The 18,736-nt window shown below is 35.0% G+C and overlaps 2 protein-coding genes across 3 annotated transcripts; both read left to right on the top strand.

Annotated features, from left to right (window-relative positions):
• Positions 1–508: 508 nt before the first annotated feature.
• On the top strand, positions 509–7,756 carry LOC145615282 (uncharacterized). Of its 2 annotated transcripts, none has more exons than XM_081670345.1 (6): positions 509–612; positions 754–861; positions 1,253–1,388; positions 5,176–5,313; positions 5,398–5,519; positions 7,283–7,756. In XM_081670345.1, the coding sequence occupies exons 2-6, from the start codon at positions 818–820 to the stop codon at positions 7,449–7,451; spliced, it is 609 nt and encodes a 202-aa protein (XP_081526471.1). In that variant the 5' UTR covers positions 509–612; positions 754–817; the 3' UTR covers positions 7,452–7,756. The 2 variants fall into 2 exon arrangements, with proteins under 2 accessions (XP_081526471.1, XP_081526472.1); XM_081670346.1 differs by having other exon boundaries at positions 7,292–7,756.
• Positions 7,757–9,994: 2,238 nt separating this feature from the next.
• Positions 9,995–14,521, top strand: LOC145615457 (uncharacterized). The gene is made up of 15 exons (XM_081670528.1): positions 9,995–10,171; positions 10,316–10,437; positions 10,721–10,780; positions 10,897–11,016; positions 11,116–11,235; positions 11,404–11,545; positions 11,668–11,838; positions 11,959–12,114; positions 12,212–12,318; positions 12,577–12,667; positions 12,790–12,931; positions 13,042–13,198; positions 13,309–13,425; positions 13,984–14,107; positions 14,198–14,521. Exons 1-15 carry the CDS (start codon positions 10,130–10,132, stop codon positions 14,444–14,446), a joined length of 1,920 nt encoding a protein of 639 aa, XP_081526654.1. The 5' UTR covers positions 9,995–10,129; the 3' UTR covers positions 14,447–14,521.
• Positions 14,522–18,736: the final 4,215 nt, after the last annotated feature.

Below are 18,736 nucleotides of genomic sequence, written 5' to 3' on the forward strand. Positions count from 1 at the left end.
CTAGAGGTGTGATTCTGTCAAAATCTGACTCGACTTGAAAAATATCCGATTCAGATTTTGACATAATAGTTTAACATGACTCAAACTTAATGTCAGAACTGATTCAACCTCACCAAACCTGATCTGCACATCCGAATTAGCACCTCTAGATATATTATGACCCTTTCTAGATAGGATATGAGCCTATCTGCCTATGACCCTAACTTTAAGATATGAGCTTACATCTAGGGGTGTCAATTCGGACGATCGGATCGGGTCTGATTTGGTCGGGTCGGGTAAAATTTTAAAGTTGAGTCATACTAAATTGTTATGTCCACGCGAGTCCAAATCTAAATCGGATATTTTCGGATCGGGTCGGGTGTACTTTTGATACCTCTACTTACATCCTTATGGTAATGGACTAATGGCTTAACTTAGCCCAAAACTATAACAAGAGAGAGTGAGAATCTCACAATTGCACTAGGCGCGTGAACTAATAGTAACAAAACGAAGGAAAGAAGTAGGAAATATTTGCAACAACAACCAAGGTTAGGCGGAAATTTAAGGTGGACTCGCCCTTTACAACAACTCAATACATCTCTCTCTCTCCTTAACTTTTCACTTCATTCGCAGGTATGTTTGATCAACAAACCTAATTAGATTGTCCATTATCATGCCTAAATATTAACATTCGATCAATTTTATTTCTGGGTTTTGATTATATGTTCTTGATTTTCATCTTTCTTCATTCCCTTTGATTTTTTCTGTCGGCAGGTATACAATTGCATTGATCAAGGGATTTTGATTTCACTTTTTTTTTATCTTTGATTGAGAAATTATGGCTGCGGTTTCTGAAGAAATTACTACCATTTGTACCCACTGGTAATTTTCTATTTCTTTTTTCTATTAGATGGTTTTAGGGTAATCTTGAGTGAATTTGATCACTTGGGAAAAAAATTACTTGTTATTTTTGGAACTTTTAAACTTTTTTTTTTAATTTTTTTGGGTGTTATATTGTTTCATGTTAGCTGGATTATTAGATAATTGCGTTTTGAAAGTTGGGAAATTTTTAAATTTTGTTGTGATGCATGATTTCTAGTGGGAAAGGTATGATCTTGTGTTAAATTGATGATATGTAATATGTTAGTTGTTTTTGAGTTAAAGCATGTTGTCGAAGAAAATTTTCTTGTATGTATGGATTGATTTTTGAATTATGCTTTGTAATGCGGAGATGGGTGTTGAGTCTGAGATTAGATGTTATGCTTTTTTTCAGTGATAGACCTATTCCTTCCGGAAATATCGATTTGCATACGGTTCATTGCGCTCGGAATCTTGAGAAATGTAAAGTTTGTGGTGATATGGTCCCAAAGAAGCATGCTGAGGAACATTATTTTAATACCCACGCTCCTGTAAGTGGCTTATTGTCAAAGTTTTTGTGTTGAAGAGTTGTGATTTTTAGAAATTTCTAATTCTGTTGTGATCGTCTACTTACTGAATGCTCTACTTTAGTATTGGTTATGGCTATGGACATCATAAGTTCCATAGTTTTGAGTTGTTTGCGTCTTTGCTGGATGAAAAGCTTCTTTATTCAAGGGCGCTGGCTTTTCCTTAATCATGCATAAGTGTTCCGCATTATAAGATGCTTATTTGAACTCCCTGATGAACCAGTTCAGTGATGTTTCATTTCAAATTTTTAAGGTGCCAGTAGGGGGCCTGTTAATCATTTTCATGACTGTCCCTCTTCTGAAATGATAGGAAACTTGCTTAAGACATTTAGGTTTAAAATTTTATGCACTCGAGGTCATGAAATTGAGTAGCCCTATCTACTTAACCCTATCTGATGGAAAAGTCAAAGGAATAGCTCTTATTGATATGTTTACAGATTGGAGTATATCAAATTGAAGGAAGCGCTTCTGTCTGTAGTGTGATTTTAATCTGCTTGGTGTGAGACTTTGAGTGTGGATTGAGGAGTATATCCAAATCTGTCTTAGGACAGCACAATGCTAGCAAATAGAACTACTAGCTAATCGGAGTTATAGTGCGTATACTTGTAAGGCTTAAGCAGAGGATTCTAGACAAATACATGCTGTTTGAGATCGAAGGAGGTTTATGATTTTTCTATAGTAATCTCTAGGAGTTAATAACAATTGTTTATGGAGCACTTCTTACGGGAATTAAGGAAAAATTTGAGGGTGATTATCTTTAAAAATGCATTTTGTTTTTTTTTTTTCTTTTTCTTTTTTTTGCTATTCATGTCCATGGGTAACTCTCAAAGGTGAAGCATTATAGCTTGATTTTTTTTTGCCTATATAATAGTCACAAGATTCCGAATAATAGGTGGATTGAAGCTGTTACACCATGGCTAATAGACAAATTTATTGGTCTTTCATAGATGAGGTATTAAACGTGAAAGCTATTAGGTCTTTGAAGGTGGATATGCAGTTTTTGGTATCTTCTTTGTTGTATCTGGTCAATTCTGCATTATGGGGCTGTAGGAGCGCTACTATGCTGCAATGGAGGGTCTTTTTGGGTGCTTGAGGAGTTCCATGTCTTGGTTTAATTATGAACCTTATATACACGTCAATCATAATTGAGGCCATAAAGAGGAGGATTAATTTGGGTGCTTGAGGAGTTCCATGTCTTGGTTGAATTAATTTGGGTGCATGAACAGTAGAAGTACAAGTAGTAGGTAGAACTTTCAGCTAAATGGGAAGCTTCGCCGGTCTCCGGTGTCGGAGTGTGGTCTCCAGTCACCGGTGTCAGCTGAATCTGCTTCCTTCTACCCTCCTCCAATTTTAGGGTACAGTTTAATCGTGAATCAGGTAAGTTTAAAGGGTTTTTTTTTTTTTTTTTTTTTTTTTTTTTCTAATGGGCTGGGCTTGATTTGGGTTGGGGACGTCAAAATCTTGACCAAACGTCCCCAAAACTACCATCAGCCTTATCCAAAAAGCCACGCCGTTCCCAAAACTAAGGGGACACCTTGGGGACGTATCTGAGCCGTACCCGTCCACGATACGTCCCCGGTACGGGAAACGGCCAAAGACTGCCGTACCCGTGCATCCTTGCATCTTACATTCTCATTTCGAAATATTAGCCATCTATTGATGCCTTAAGGTCCAATTACTGTGTAAAAAACATTTCCTTTTTCTTGTATAGTTGTATCAATTGTGGTGATAAGAAATTCAGTGAGAGCTGTGATAAGTTATTGACTGGAAGCATTCATGTTCATGGCCCACCTTGAAATGTTTGCTCATAAAGCATTATTTGATTTGTTTAAAGTTGGGTTCTGCGTTCTGCCATCAAATTTTCATAAGTCCCACCCTTGAAAGTATACTTCCTCCGTTCTTCTATTATTGCAACATGTAAGGGATGCATAGTATTTTAGGAGACCATGTGATAATAGGACATGTGGAGAGAACTAAGGAAACTTTGATGATGATGAGAGAGAGAAATGAATCATGTGTAAATAAGTCAACTTTGCAATAAATATAAACTTCCATAAAATCAAAACTTCGCAATTTTGAAAGAACGGAGGAAGTATATAATATATTAGTATTACTTAACTCATGCCTTCTCTAACCTTGGTCAGCTTGATAGGTTTTTTTTTTTTTTTTTTTTCTTTTTCTTTTTCTTTTTCCCTGTCAGCTTATGGTTTAATTGCTTACAGCTGCTCTTACAGGTAGAGTGGTAAGCAGTGATCTGTAAGTAGGATCTCATGACAAAATTTTTATTAGATTACCCTTGAAGAGTTGTTATCCTTTTCTAGTGTGTTCTATTCTATCTTTGATTCCTTATTGCAATTTTTATGGATGAAGTTGCCCTTATTTTGCCCATGGACCTTGGTGATACCAGTAAGAGTGTAAATTACCTGACAACAAGCTTCTGAATGTGCATCTTTTAACTGATTACTATGCTTTTGTGCTGTATATTCTTCAGGCACCTATTTCGCCCTTCTTCTTGGCCCTCTATTGTGCAGATCTGGTGTTTGATTAATAAGAGGTTCTAAAAGAGTAATCAGATTGGGAGTTGAGTCCAACATGTCTTTTATATCATCCCTATGATTTTTATCAATATTATCTTTGCTATTGTAGTGAAATTGAATAAGATTTTATTAATTGATTGGTTCTTTCTATTGGTAAGTAGAAAGAATTATGTTACCTAAAATCAGAGGGCAGTCGCAATATTCAGCCCTAAAGTGATTAACATAAATTGTTTTTGAGGCTCTTTGATGAAAACATTATTACGTAAAAGAATATAATCAAAGTGAAATTTTGGCGTTGAGAGGTTGGTTGGTGAAGTGAAATGATTAATCTTTCTCTTGAAGTAGGCATTTGGAAATTTAACCAAGTAGGATCGAAAATGTCCAGAAACACTTGCTGTGGAGTCTGAAAATCATTGAAGGGAACATGATTCAGCATATTGTAGACCCAAAAGCTAAGAGTAGTAGTAAAAAATTTGAGAATGTTGTTTCTTCTCGGGTACTGGTCTGTCATCCAGGAAGTTGTTTGTTGGTAGTCTATCATAAGAAATGATGTTTGCTTGTAGGAGGTTGGCTTGACTTGTGTTTGTAATAAGTGAAAGCTAGTGATCTGAAACGTTTGGAAATCAGAGTGTTAATTGGCCCCCTTTTTTTCACAGAAACTTTTCTTTGGCTTTTCTTGCTCACCTTTGTATCAGATTTGTTCTGTTTGTCAATATTCTATTACTAAGTACTGTATAAGATATGATGATTGCTTGTAGGAAGTTGGCTAGATTTTATTGTTGATAAGTGAAAGCTAGTGATCAGTAGCATGTGGAAATCTGGGTGTTAAGAGATCCCTTTTTTTTTTTTTTTTTTTTTCCCCCCAGAAAATTCCCCCCAGAAAATAACATTTTTATAACTCAAACTTGCTCACCTCTGAATCAGATTTTTTTTTTTTTTTTTTTTTTTTTTTTATTTTTTTTTTTTATTAATATTTACTGACACAGGTACATAGCTGTTTCATTCCCTCCCTCTTTCCTAGGTGTTGCTCTTTTGACTGTGAATGCCACCTACTTTAAAGATGTTGTGTTTAGGACTTTAGGTCTGACAGAGTTTGTGAATTAAGAATTCTGTTGGTTTTATCTGTCTATCTACATTTTTTTTTTTTGGTATTTACATTGTGTGATCTATTATGTCTACTTTTCATTTATAGTGGACTACTTTCCATGGAACAGGTAGCTTGTTCACTATGCAGTATAACAATGGACCGAGAAATTTTGGATGTGCATAAGGGTGAAGATTGTCCACAAAGGATAGTAACATGTGAATACTGCGAATTTCCTTTGCCTGCCATTGATCTATCTGAACATCAGGCATGCTAATTTTTAGAATCAATATTATGATTAAAATAATTCATTTGGTGCAACAACATTATGTGTTAGCTTTTCAATTTTCAGGATGTATGTGGCAATCGGACAGAACATTGCTATCGCTGTGCCAGGTATATCAGATTACGTGATCGAGATGTTCATGAAACAACTTGCAATGGTGTTGCTGAAGCTCCTGTGGGTACTTCTAGGTAAAGAGCTAACTTTTCTTATCAGCACTTAGCAAGCATCTTATGTGGACCCACTATGTGACCAATTTGTTTATGAGTTGTACATTTCAGCTCTTCATTCCACACCCTCAGGCCCATAAAATTTTAGCTAGAATTATATCTGGAAAATTCTGTTTGTTTATTTGGTTTTGGGCTACACTGACATAATTAAACTTGCTGCGTATGGCATGTCCACATGTATAAGTGCATACATAGTTGTGTAGGTGCTGAATAGGTTAGGATGTGGCAGACTATGTCAAAATGTTATAAATACAGAAAAGAGACAAGTTTGTGTATACTTGACATCCTAAGTATACCTCATCTATATGGAGTCATGTTCTCACTGTGGTAATTGTTGCCTTTAGCTGAATAGTCTAACTTCAAATGGATGGAGGTTGAGCAATTAGGAAGGAGGAAGTAAGTTTTGGAATTTAATTTTAACATATGCGGGTGAATAGATGCAAGTTTTGAGTGAAAAGAAGGGAGTACATATTGGATTTGATTGTAGCTTTAGGAATTTGAAGGCTGTTTGGAGCATTAATTAAACTTTTTCAGTAATTCTCACATATACTGTCATGCTGATTATGCCTTCGATGGAGCGGCTTTGAAGTCTGTGCCTCCATTGTGTGTTGAGGATAATGACCTTTTTTTTTTAGGTTCTGGTCTGGTTTGGTTCATTCTTCCATTTTAACATGCATTCACAGTACTTGATACATGAGATTTGCATCTCCATATTTGGGGGTTGTGTGCTATGAGCTCACTCCCCTTTATTTTTCAAAGGAGGCACTTGATTTGGGATCCCAAAAAGGCCCCAATATTGTCACATTTGAAGTAAACCTTCCAAACGGCCCAACAAATATATCCTTAACAGTCATAACTTCAAACAAGGAGAGATCTGGATACACAAAATGCATTATAACTCAAAGAAACAATCCAACATAAACATAGGGTTAAAGGGTCAAGCCATTGTTTATTAGCATCAGAAAATTTCCTCAGGAAAATAGCATAGATACTAGTCTTCAGAGTTCTTTGCATCCTTCACACCATCACTTGGGGTGAGGAAATTGCATGATCTCAGTAGGCTTCATTGCAACACCTTTACACTTCATATAGACAAGCTGAGAGCCCTTCAACACAAACTTGCTTTTGAAAAGTAGTGTTTTTTTCCCCCCTCGAAATCCATTTCCAAATTACCTGCAAATTAGCTAGTGCTTCTGCAAGTAATTTCTAACTACAAACTCTCGTCAGAAACAAGCTTACCTCCTAACTCACAATGATTGGAAAGCTGAGGAAGAGTTTCAGGCCAGGTTTACTTCCACATATTTGACACAGAGGATCCTAGATTCCAAGCTAACTTCACAAGGGAATAGAAAGGAAGTAGTTCTGAGATTTCCCAACATAACCAACCTTCTGATATTGCCATGCTTAAAATTTATTAACATGTTTCCAAACCCAACGATGTGATGGACATTTCTTGGAAGTTGCTTGCAGTCAGAAGTTTTTTCTTTCTACAGTCTTGGGGTCCAAGTAGAGCCACCAAATTGAATTTGTCTGTGTGTCTCTTACCTTTTAGAATATTCAAACCTAGAACTATAGAATTTCCTTCAGGATTCCATTCTACTTTTTATGTTTCGTACCGTGCAGCTCTTATAAGCAGCCATCTGGAGGTTTCCGCTTTTCAGAAGTACAAATTTGACCCGTATTCTTAGTGTCTTACTGATGTCTTTTATCTTGTAACCTGCCAGGGATTCCAGGCCTGCTGCTGAGAGAGAACCACGCCCTCGCAGAAGAGACACACCTGCTCCAGCATTCCCAAAAAGACATCTCCTAATCACAATCGCAATCACAGGAATTGCATTTATTCTAGGATCCTTTTTTTACCAGAAGAAATCAGAAAGCTCTACTGGGCACTAGAGGCGGTCACACACACACAAGTAGCTCTTTCTGTATTTTGAGGCTCTGTATTGTGTATAACCCAAAGTAACAACTGAGATCAGCTTTTACTGAAAATTCGAGGCGTTGAGTCTAGTTGAGCAATGAGGTTTAATTGGTTGGTAGCAGTAAATATATGGGACGGGTTCACATGATAAACTTCACTTTTTTAAGAGACAAAATCTCGTCTACATTGTTTGTCATCTATGTCACATGCATTCTTGGTGCATAATATGTAATGCATGCTGAGGTTATCCTTTGTTAATTAAAATCACGATTCTTCTTAAGTTTCCGTTCTCACAAAAGCTAATTGTGTGCTTTGATATATTATTATAATGATATGCTAACATTTGATTTTACCAAAACTATTTAAAAACAAGGCAGTTCACTAACAACTAATAGCTAATTAACGCTCTCTTTGTCCCTTATTGTTTGCACCATTTGATCCAAAAAGCTCTCACAAAAAAGTGAGCCTATGGCGCAATCAAAAGGAGATTGAGGGAGTAATAGCTAATTTTAAATTTGGACGAAAAAGTATCGTATTATTTATTTTCTTTAAAGAAGTTCTTGTTATCATGTGAAAAAAGAGCACCTTGTTTTCTTCTTAGTCACTGCACTCAACCTAGGCTATTTTAGTAGGTCAAGTAGTTAGGTCATGGCTGTGATTGGTGAAGTTATATATAATTCCTTTTGAATAACCTTATCTCATGTGAAATGTGATTTTGATGCTCTCAGTCAATTGCTGATGCTCCTTGTTATAGTCTTCATACTTGTTTACTTTTAGGACTATCATCTTTAAAGTGTTTTGTTAAAAGTCAAGAGATGTTAAAATCACACCCGATCCAATCTGAAATTGACTCGAAAAATATTCGATTCAGATTTCGAATCCTAGTAGAACACACAGTCACACAGTACAAGGATAATGAAACTTTCTTGAGGACGAGGGATACATAAAATTTAAGAAGCGTTATTGGGATAGTAATTGTGAGCTACCTAACCAATAAGGATGCTCTAGTATTCCGTAGTCCTTAACAATTTATAATGACAACTAATAGTATTACTTTAAAGATAGAGATTCATCACACATTTGAATCAAAGGTGACTTGTAATTATAGGTAGTATGACTTATTAGAACAAAGGACCTTATTTCTTCTTCAAAAAAAAAAAAAAAATAAATAAAAAAATGAATAAATAAATAAAAAATAAAAATAAAAAAGAACAAAGGACCATTGAGGTAACAATTTAATGGCAGTATGACTTGTGAAAATCTTACGTTGCGTATACTCAATTACTCATAGCGGCCTTATATAATGAACTAAGTTCATGATCTAGGGACTACAAGACATCACTTATTTGTTGTTTTCATTATATCATTTACGACCAATAAAAGATGCCTTGCTGATTTATTTTTGATAATGCTATTCTAACTAATAAAATGATTTATAAGGGTCACATTATGGAAAAGTTGCAAGTTGCATGTTTTTTTCATGTCCTGTTTATTAAGAGGTAAAATGTAGGAATTTGCTCTTTGGAGCTTCCTTAAAAAAAAAAAAAGGGTAAATGTGGAAAACGAGAAACTTAAATTTATATTACGTAAAATGTACCTATTGCTTATTTGTATATGAGAGTTCTTTTTATTTATAATACGTAAATACGAACCTATTGCTTAATAAGTAGTAAATCAAATTATTTTAAAAAAATGATTTTTGATGAAAATATAGAGAAAGAAATGAGTCCAGAACACTAACTTCGAATGGAGTGACAATTCATCTCTTCTTTTGCCAACAATTAGTTGATGTTAGTTATGAGCATGTTTAAACAAGCTATGTACATGTGATCGAGAATGGGAAATAAACTTAGCCTTCCAGCAAAGGCTACACCATATCCGATAACATGTTGTGTTGTGACAAATAAAGACTACACCGAAATCGAGTTCGGACCTGTTAAATTAACACCTTATAAGCCTGAGGAGACACTATTGTTTTCATTTGATCCTGAAATTAAAACACTTTTGAACTTTTAAGTGATCCAAATAAACTCTCTTTCTCATTCTAGGGTACCATTTACGTAATTTCTAATTAATCTAATAGTTCGTCTAATGCTAGAGAGCTATACAGTATACATTTAGTTTGTCAAATACACAATCACACACTAAAATTTTTGTTTAGATGATCTAAAATCACACAAATTTCAAATACCTTAATTTATATACATAAACATTAAACTTTCATTATATACATTAGTATCATATATAGTATATAAAGAGGTCACACAAATTATACGTAAATGCATCACTATTCACTAACCACTGTTGCTCTACCTTTAAAACATGGCAATCTTCTCTCTCTTCGTATTATCCATTAACACCAAAATATATGGTTGCGCCTAAGTCAAGAGATAAACCAAAAAAAGGTTAAAAATCCAAACCCTTTTGCTTTAATTTGATTCCAAGAAAATTTCATGTCTTATATAGTATATATAGAGAATATTTGCTCTACTTTTTATGCCATGTTAACTAATTTAAAGTAAGGTAAACAGTGAACAAAAAAGCTTCATATTATCATCAATCAATGTGATTAGTTTTAAGTAACTAATTTCATTTATTTTGGTTTCTTTTGTGATAATTTAATTTTTGCTATAGATACAAAATTTAATCAGCTATGTCATTCCAGGCAGTCCAACTTACTGTCCAAGATCATTATGTAAGTATGCTTTACAAATTATGAGCATATTTAGTTTATTAACTACGGAGTATTTTTTTTTTTTTTTTTTCTTACTCGCATTGATATTATATTACAGAAATGTTCTGTAACATAATAATCCTACATTGTGATCTTAACTTGCAGGTTATTATTGGTAATGGGATACTTGAAATCACGATATCGAAACCAGATGGGATCATCACAAAGATAAAGTACAATGGTATAGAGAATTTGCTTGAAGAAACAAATGAAGAAGATAATAGAGGGTATGCCATAGAAATAATAATGTTTTAACATTTTTTTTAAAAAAATTTAGTCTCTAAAACATAACATTGACACAGTGACACTAAAATCTTTTTATTATCAAATTAATTAACGTTATCAAAAGTTTATACTCAAAAAGATCTCACATGACAATGTTTTTTTTTTTTTTTTTTTTTTTTTTTTTTTTTTTTTTTTTTTTTTTTCCTTGTAAATTATGGTCAAACTCAGATTAAATTTGATCTTGAAAAGAAATTGTAATTGTTGAGACGGAAATACTGTATGCAGATATTGGGACCTTAATTGGAGTGAGACTGGAACTTCAGGCACAACAGGCTACTATGATAGGTGATACTTGTATTACACTTTTTACTCTTTGTGTTTCACTTTTCACAGACGGTTCCGTATGATGATTCATGTCAGACTAAGCTAGGCTTCGTTGTTGTTGCAATATGATTGTGCAGAATCAAGGGAACCGATTTTCAAGTTGTAGTAGAGGACGAGGAAATGGTGGAAGTATCTTTCACAAGAACATGGAACTCCTCATCTAAAGGCAAACTCGTGCCATTGAACATTGATAGAAGGTACTCCTTCCTCCTCGTAATATATACAAGACATGTTATTTTATTGTACTACATTAAGTAGTTCATAATATTATGTCTAATGTTTTTGTAAACTTTTAGGGTCATAATGCTTCAGGGTTCATCAGGGTTCTACTGTTATGGTATTTATGAGAAATTAAAGGAATGGCCTGGATTCAATCTTCCTCAAACAAGGATTGTTTTCAAGCTTAACAAAAAGTGGTATGAATAATGTTTTCTACTTCTTTCTCAGCAATGACTTAGCTTGTACTCTCTTCGTTACAAAATAATAGTCACGTATACAATGTGACAAATAATTTTGGATGGATAGAGTAAAAGTTGTAATGCTGAATTAAACGAGACGTTTTTGACAGTTAAGTTGGTAAACAGGTTTCAGTATATGGCTGTAGCAGATAACAGACAGAGAAAAATGCCACTTCCAGATGACAGGTTACCAGGAAGGTGCCAAGTCCTGGAACCTCCTGAAGCAGTGCTTCTTACAAATCCTTTCGAAGAAGAATTTAAAGGAGAGGTATATATCTTTCAACCCCCTAATTTTTGGACTAAATCTTAGCTAGTTAGGAATAATTGTAATAATTACAGAATTTTTTGAAGGGGATATATGATCAAATGTTTACCTATATATTGGACTAGGTGGATGATAAATACCAGTACTCGTGTGAGGACAAGGATCTCCAAGTTCATGGATGGATATGCACAGATCCCCCTACCGGAGTCTGGCAAATAACACCTAGCGACGAGTTCAGAACTGGTGGGCCTTTCAAGCAAAATCTTACCTCTCATGTTGCCCCTTTAAACCTTGCTGTAAGTAAACTACGAACCAACAAAATTATTAGGTGCACGTGAAAGCATTCACATTCTATACATAAGTTTGTTGCAATTCATCTTGAATATAGACAGTAAATATGAAATTTTGAAATTCAGATGTTCATGAGTGCACATTATGCTGGGGAGGACATGGTAGCAAAATTTGCACAAGGTGAGGCATGGAAAAGAGTGTTTGGTCCAGTTTTTACGTATGTTAACTGTGTGCCTAAAGAAGATGACTGGCATTGGTTGTGGGATGATGCTAAAGAACAGGTTAATAACTAACATTATACCTGTTGATTTATGGTATATGAATTTTCCATATAAGATGTATCTAAATCATATAGTACTGCTACATGTATATATGCAGGCGACAATCGAAACAGATAGTTGGCCGTACTTATTTCCAGCTTCTGAAGACTATCCAACATCTGACCAAAGGGGTAATCTCTCTGGTAGATTATTAGTCCATGACAGGTTAGTTATTTTTTATTTACTCTGTATAATTTAGTCTACTTTGCTAATGATTTGGCGCCACATAATTTATGTACACGACTTTGTGTCCTCGTCTTTGAGCATGTACATAATTTATGATACCTCGTCTTTGAGCATGTCAAGATTTCAGATCAACTCGTTACCTCTGTCCTCTAGGATACAGATTGCTGTTATCGATACCATCAATCCTAAGATTAATTAATGTGTCTTTAACTAACCAAATATTACATGAACTTGCAGGTACTTTGATGATGATTATATCCCAGCCAATGGAGCATATATAGGTCTAGCATCTCCTAATGAATCAAAATCTTGGCAGCTGGAAGGCAAGGTGATTGATTTACAACTACTTAAAACTTAGCGAAAATTAGCTGAACATATTTGAGTATCCTTAGTAAAGAGGCTTCTAATAGTTTGCTTAATGCTTTAATGAAGTAAATTGCATGTTAACAGGGTTACCAATTTTGGACAACAACAGATGAGGATGGTTATTTCTACATAGATGATATAAGAGCTGGTGACTATAATCTGTATGCTTCGGTCCCTGGTTTCATAGGAGACTATGTATGTGACAACAATGTTTCCGTAGCTCCAGGTATTCAAACTTACTTCCGTTTACAATAATTAAATACAAAAGGTGCTTAAGCATCTTACCTTAGTACATAAAACATGAAAGGATAATTAACATAAGGCAAAATTATACAGGTTGTGTTATTGATATGGGGGAGCTTGTGTATGAACCTCCAAGCGATGGACCTACATTGTGGGAAATCGGTGTTCCTGATCGAACAGCTAGAGAGTTTTACATACCTGATCCCAACCCTAAGTATGTAAACAAACTCTTTGTCAATCACCCTGACAGGTTAGCTCTCACTATCAGAGTTTCTGAACTGTCAAGTTTTAGCATAATGTATAGCAGTATAGTATGTTTAGTAACATTATTTTAATTTTTCGGGTCATTTTCTGAAACAGATTTAGGCAGTATGGTTTATGGGAAAGATATGCTGAATTATATCCTAATGAAGATCTGGTCTACACAATTGGTGAAAGTGATTATGAAAAGGATTGGTTCTTTGCTCAAGTTACCAGGTAAAGTAACTAAGGCATCAGACTTTGGTTTAAAGTCATTCCTTAAATATTGATCAAAGTGTTGATTGTTTATATCTTCCTTAAGTAATGTCTTTTGTCAGTGGTCATTTTTGACAATGGCTGAAAGCGATACAAGTCAAATAAATAATAAAACTTTGATTAATAGAAATTAGTTTCTGTCAGTGGACAATTTCAATCAGTAACAATCAACTTAAGCAGTTTCTATCAGTAGACACTTTTAATATGATCAGTCGCGATCTGTTCTTAATTACTCTGTAGTAGATACCATTCAAATAAGCACTAGATAGTTAGCAAAAAATCAGTTTGACAGATAAAATACTACTACTGTCAGCAAAAAATCATTTTAAATCAATAATAATCAGTTCGGGTTAGTGAAAATCAGCTGAACAGAACATGTAAGCTAAGTTTCACAATTCAACAAGCCAAATGAAAAGATGATAGGTTACATCAAATTAAGCTGTGATGCAAAACGTATGTACTCGTTTAAAGCAGTAATGAAGTACAATAAATGACTAACTGTTAAACATAATCTTGCAGGAAGAATGGGAATACATACCAAGGAACTACATGGAAAATCAAGTTCAGCCTTGAAGAAGTTGATCAACATGGAGTCTATAAACTAAGATTGGCACTTGCTACTGCGAACATGGCAGAATTACAGGTAATTTTAGTCACAGAAATCGATACAATTTTGTTGTTCTATCTACCACATACAACAATTCTCAACATGTATTTGGAAAACAATGTTTAGGTTCGAGTAAATGATCCAAAAGCAGATCCTCCGATATTTACAACAGGACTAATAGGGAAAGATAACGCGATTGCAAGACATGGGATTCATGGGCTATACAGGCTTTACACTGCAGATATACAAGGAATTAAGCTTGTACAAGGTGATAATACAATCTATTTGACTCAGGCAAAGGGTGGTAGCCCTTTTGTAGGAATCATGTATGACTATATTCGCCTCGAAGGGCCTCCTGATTCTGATCAAAGTTAAAGCTCCAAGGGTTACTTTCTTTGATTACATAAACAAGATGAATATGTATATTTTGTTAACAATTTCAAACAATAATACAAGGAAAATCTATAACAAACAATTTTCTAAAAGAGGATTAGGGTCTTTTTTTATGCACTTCAACTAATATTTCATCTGTCACATAACACATGACACAGTCAAATATTGCACACATGCTTATGCACTAGTTATTTTAATAATATTATTAAATTATAACGAATATTTAAACTTTATAAATTATCTAACAACATATTTTATGATAAAATATATTTTTATTACGTTAGCAAAAAATTATGGTCAAATTTAATGCATGAATAGTGAAAAAAGTCCAACGTCTCATGTATTATGAGACGCAGGGAGTATAACTCAATTTTGATAAAGTTCCAAAAAAAAAAAAGGTGTGATAATGAAATAGTCAACATTTTTGTATAAATCAGATTTGATCATTAAAAACAATCGGTTTGGATAGTAATTGCTCCTGATGACAAACTATTGCAGAGCAATATATAACGGATTTTTCACTAGGTACCCCTAAGATTTTATGATCATCAGTACCCTAGGTTGCACGGAAACGGATACGGGGACAAAAACGGGTACGGGTACGGGGACAGGAAACGGCAAAATCAAAATTTCAAAAAACGGGTACGGCATGGGTACGGCAAAATATAAATATATATAACGCAAATTAAAAGAAAAAGTGAAAAACTTGTTTAAAATTAATATTGTCTTAAACAACACAAATAAAAGAAATGGATTATCAAATCATTTAAAATGAGAAATGAAGAGAGAAAAAAAAATCACAAAGTTCACGCCAAACCACTACTGCTGCTACATAGTCAGTTAGTGGAATGAAAACAGGGGAAAAAAAAGATAATCACATCACGAACTCGCATCACCCTATCATCTTAAACAAATAATTTTCTCAAAAAAGAAAGTAAATAAATAAGTAAAATAATAAGCACAAGATTCACATCCATCAAAAGGGGAAATAAAAAAACTGATTTAATTGAAGTATTCAACAACCCAGCTATGTCGAAGAAAGAGAAAATAAGGTACAAGTAGAACACTTGTTAGTGACGCGTGTTCACCGGTCGCCGGTGACAGATGGATCGTAGGTGGTTGCCGCCTTCGATTTTAGGGTTGCAGCCTAGGTCGCCTCCTCCTCCACAAAGAATCTAGCCTTTTCAATTTCTAGGGTTCATCCCTAATCGAACTCAGGTAATGTAATTTGGGGTTTATTGTAAAAAAAAAATGGGTTGGGTTTGTATGGGGACGGTAGAAGATGGGTCGAGCCGTCCCCGAAACGTTTCCTCACCACCTCTCAGCCGTCCCCAAATTCGACTGGCGTACCACTTTCTGATGGTACGGCTCGGGGACGTTTTTGGGCCGTACCCGTCGCGTACCCGTCCCGGAAACGTCCCCGGTTCGGGAGACGGTGGAAAAGTGCCGTACCCGTGCATCACTGTCAGTACCCATATTTTAGGAATACGCTTGATTAAATGTTACTTTTACAAATTTGGATGCAAAAGAATTAGTCACACATTCACTCCCTAACTAATCTCCCTACTATATTTCTTTAAACAAACCCAACAAATTTGGGTTATGAATTTGATTAGAGCATAGGTGACTTGTGATTATTGGTAGTATGACTTATTAGAACAAATGACCATTAGGTTAGGTCATGAGAAGGTACTATGAAAATCTTACGTTGAAGTAACTTCATGAATCATGATATAGGGCCAATAGGGGACTACAAGAAAGTAAGACACCACTTATTTGTTAAATTCATTATATCATTTAGGACCAATAAAAGATACCTTGCTGAATTTTTTGATAAAACTATTCAAACAAATTATGTGATTTATAGGGTCACATCATGGAAAATTGCATGTTTTTTCATGTTTGGAGAAACTTAATTTGTATTACACACCTATTTATATTTGAGATTTATATAAAGCTTTTAAAAAACATGAGAGATAAATTAAACTATTTTGAAAATTGATTACCGGTGAAAATGTAAAGAAGCTAAGCTGGGATATGTGGAGTGATAATTATTGATGTTGGTTATGAGGATGTTTAAACAATGCAAGTTACTTGTACAAGCTAAGTGATTTGATCAAGGATCGGAAATAAACATAACTACATAAGATCAAGGTCGAGTTTGTTAATATTTTTTGTTTGATTTTAAAGTTTAAAAACTTTTGAACTTGTGACTTTGTGAGTGGTCCAAACTCTCTTCCTCATTCTAAGGTACTGTCACGGCGTCACATATATTCTATAATATAAAAGTTTGGTATAATTAGAGTTAAATGTCATCCATATGAGCTAAGAGATTGGTTCTACATGGATTAGAATTGAAGGAACTACTTGTGACTATCTTGCACAAATTAGTCATTATTTTAGGAAATTTGTAAAACCTCAAAATTTCCTTCAAAAGCATGGATTATGGCATTTAATTTTGTAATTTTTTGACCTTTTTTCGCCTGAGCCTCAAAATTTCCTTCAAAAGCATGGATTATGGCATTCAGTTTTGTAATTTTTTGACCTTTTTTTGCCTGGAATAAAAATTGCCAAAATGTTTACCATGGTCCCTAGTACCCCCCAAGAGTCCAATTGGGTCGGTGGAACCATCCAATATGCCCTTAAACGGTCATTTTACGTGTTCACAACTTAAAGTGATTTCGTAAACTCAAGCCTACCACGGACGTTTATGACAACATATAATGATAATATGTGGTTTCAAACGGAGTTATATGACCCAGAGATGTGTCCCTTTGGGTTTCAAGGCTTCGATCTCGCTACTGCACCGAGCCTTCAATTTGTAATTTTTTTGACCTTTTTTCGCCTGAAAATAAAAATTGCCGAGATGTTTACCATGGTACCTAATATCCTCCGGGAGTCAAATTGGATCAGTGGAACTGTCCAATATGCCCTTAAACGCTCAATTTACTCGTTCACAACTTGCAATGATTTCGTAAACTCAAGCCTATCACGTACGTTTATGACAACATATAAAGATCATATATGGTTTCAAACGACATTATATGACACCGAGATGTATCCCTTAGGGTCTAAAGGCTTTTCGCTACCGGGCCCCAAAACCTCAAAATTTCCAAATAAAGCGTGGATAGCCTTCAATTTTGTAATTTTTTGAAATTTTTTCGCCCGCAAATAAAAATTGCCGAGATGTTTACCATGTCCCCTAATATCCTCCGGGAGTCAAATTGGGTCGGTGTAACCGTCCAATATGCCCTTAAACGGTCATTTTACCCGTTCACAACTTGAAGTGATTTTGTGAACTCAAGCCTATCACGTACGTTTAAGACAACATATAATGATCATATATGGTTTCAAACGGCATTACATGTCCCCGAGATGTATCCCTTAGGGTCTCAAGGCTTTTCGCCATTGGTCCCCGAGACCTCGAAATTTCATAAAAAAAAGTTAATTATAGCCTTCAATTTTGTAATTTTTTGGCCCTTTTTAGCCCGAAAATAAAAATTGCCGAGATAATTACCATGGTCCCTTATATCTTCAGGGAGTCAAATTTGGTCGGTGGAACCATCCAATATGCCCTTAAACGGTCATTATACCCGTTCGCAACTTGCAGTGATTTCGTAAACTAAAGCCTACCACTTACGTTTATGACAACATATAATGATCAGATATATGGTTCTAACGGCATTAATTATATGACACCGAGATATGTCCCCTAGGGTCTCAACACTTTTCGCCACCGGGCCCTGAAATCTCAAAATTTCCTCAAAAAGCGTGGATTATATCCTTTGATTTTGTAATTTTTTGACCTTTTTTCGCTCGAAAATAAAAATTGCCGAGATGTTTACCATGGTCCCTAATAGCCTCCGGGACTCCAATTGGGTCGGTGGAACCATCCAATATGTCCTGAAACGATCATTTTACCCGTTCGCAACTTGCACCAATTTTGTAAACTCAAGCCTACCACGGACGTTTATGACAACATATAATAAACATATATTGTTTCAAACGCATTATATGACGCCGAGATGTATCTCTTATGGTTTCAATGCTTTTCACTACCGGGGCCTCAAAACCTCTAAATTTCTTCAAAAAGCTTGGATTATAGCCTTCAATTTTGTAATTTTTTGACCTTTTTTAGCCCGGAAATAAAAATTGCCGAGATGTTTACCATGGTCTCTAATACCCTCCGGGTGTCCAATTGGGTCGGTGGAACCATCCAATATGCCCTTAAACGGTCATTTTACCCGTTCACAACTTGCATTGATTTCGTAA

Source organism: Chenopodium album, chromosome 25 (assembly GCF_948465745.1).
Source record: "Chenopodium album chromosome 25, dcCheAlbu1.1, whole genome shotgun sequence".
Lineage (NCBI taxonomy): Eukaryota > Viridiplantae > Streptophyta > Magnoliopsida > Caryophyllales > Amaranthaceae > Chenopodium > Chenopodium album.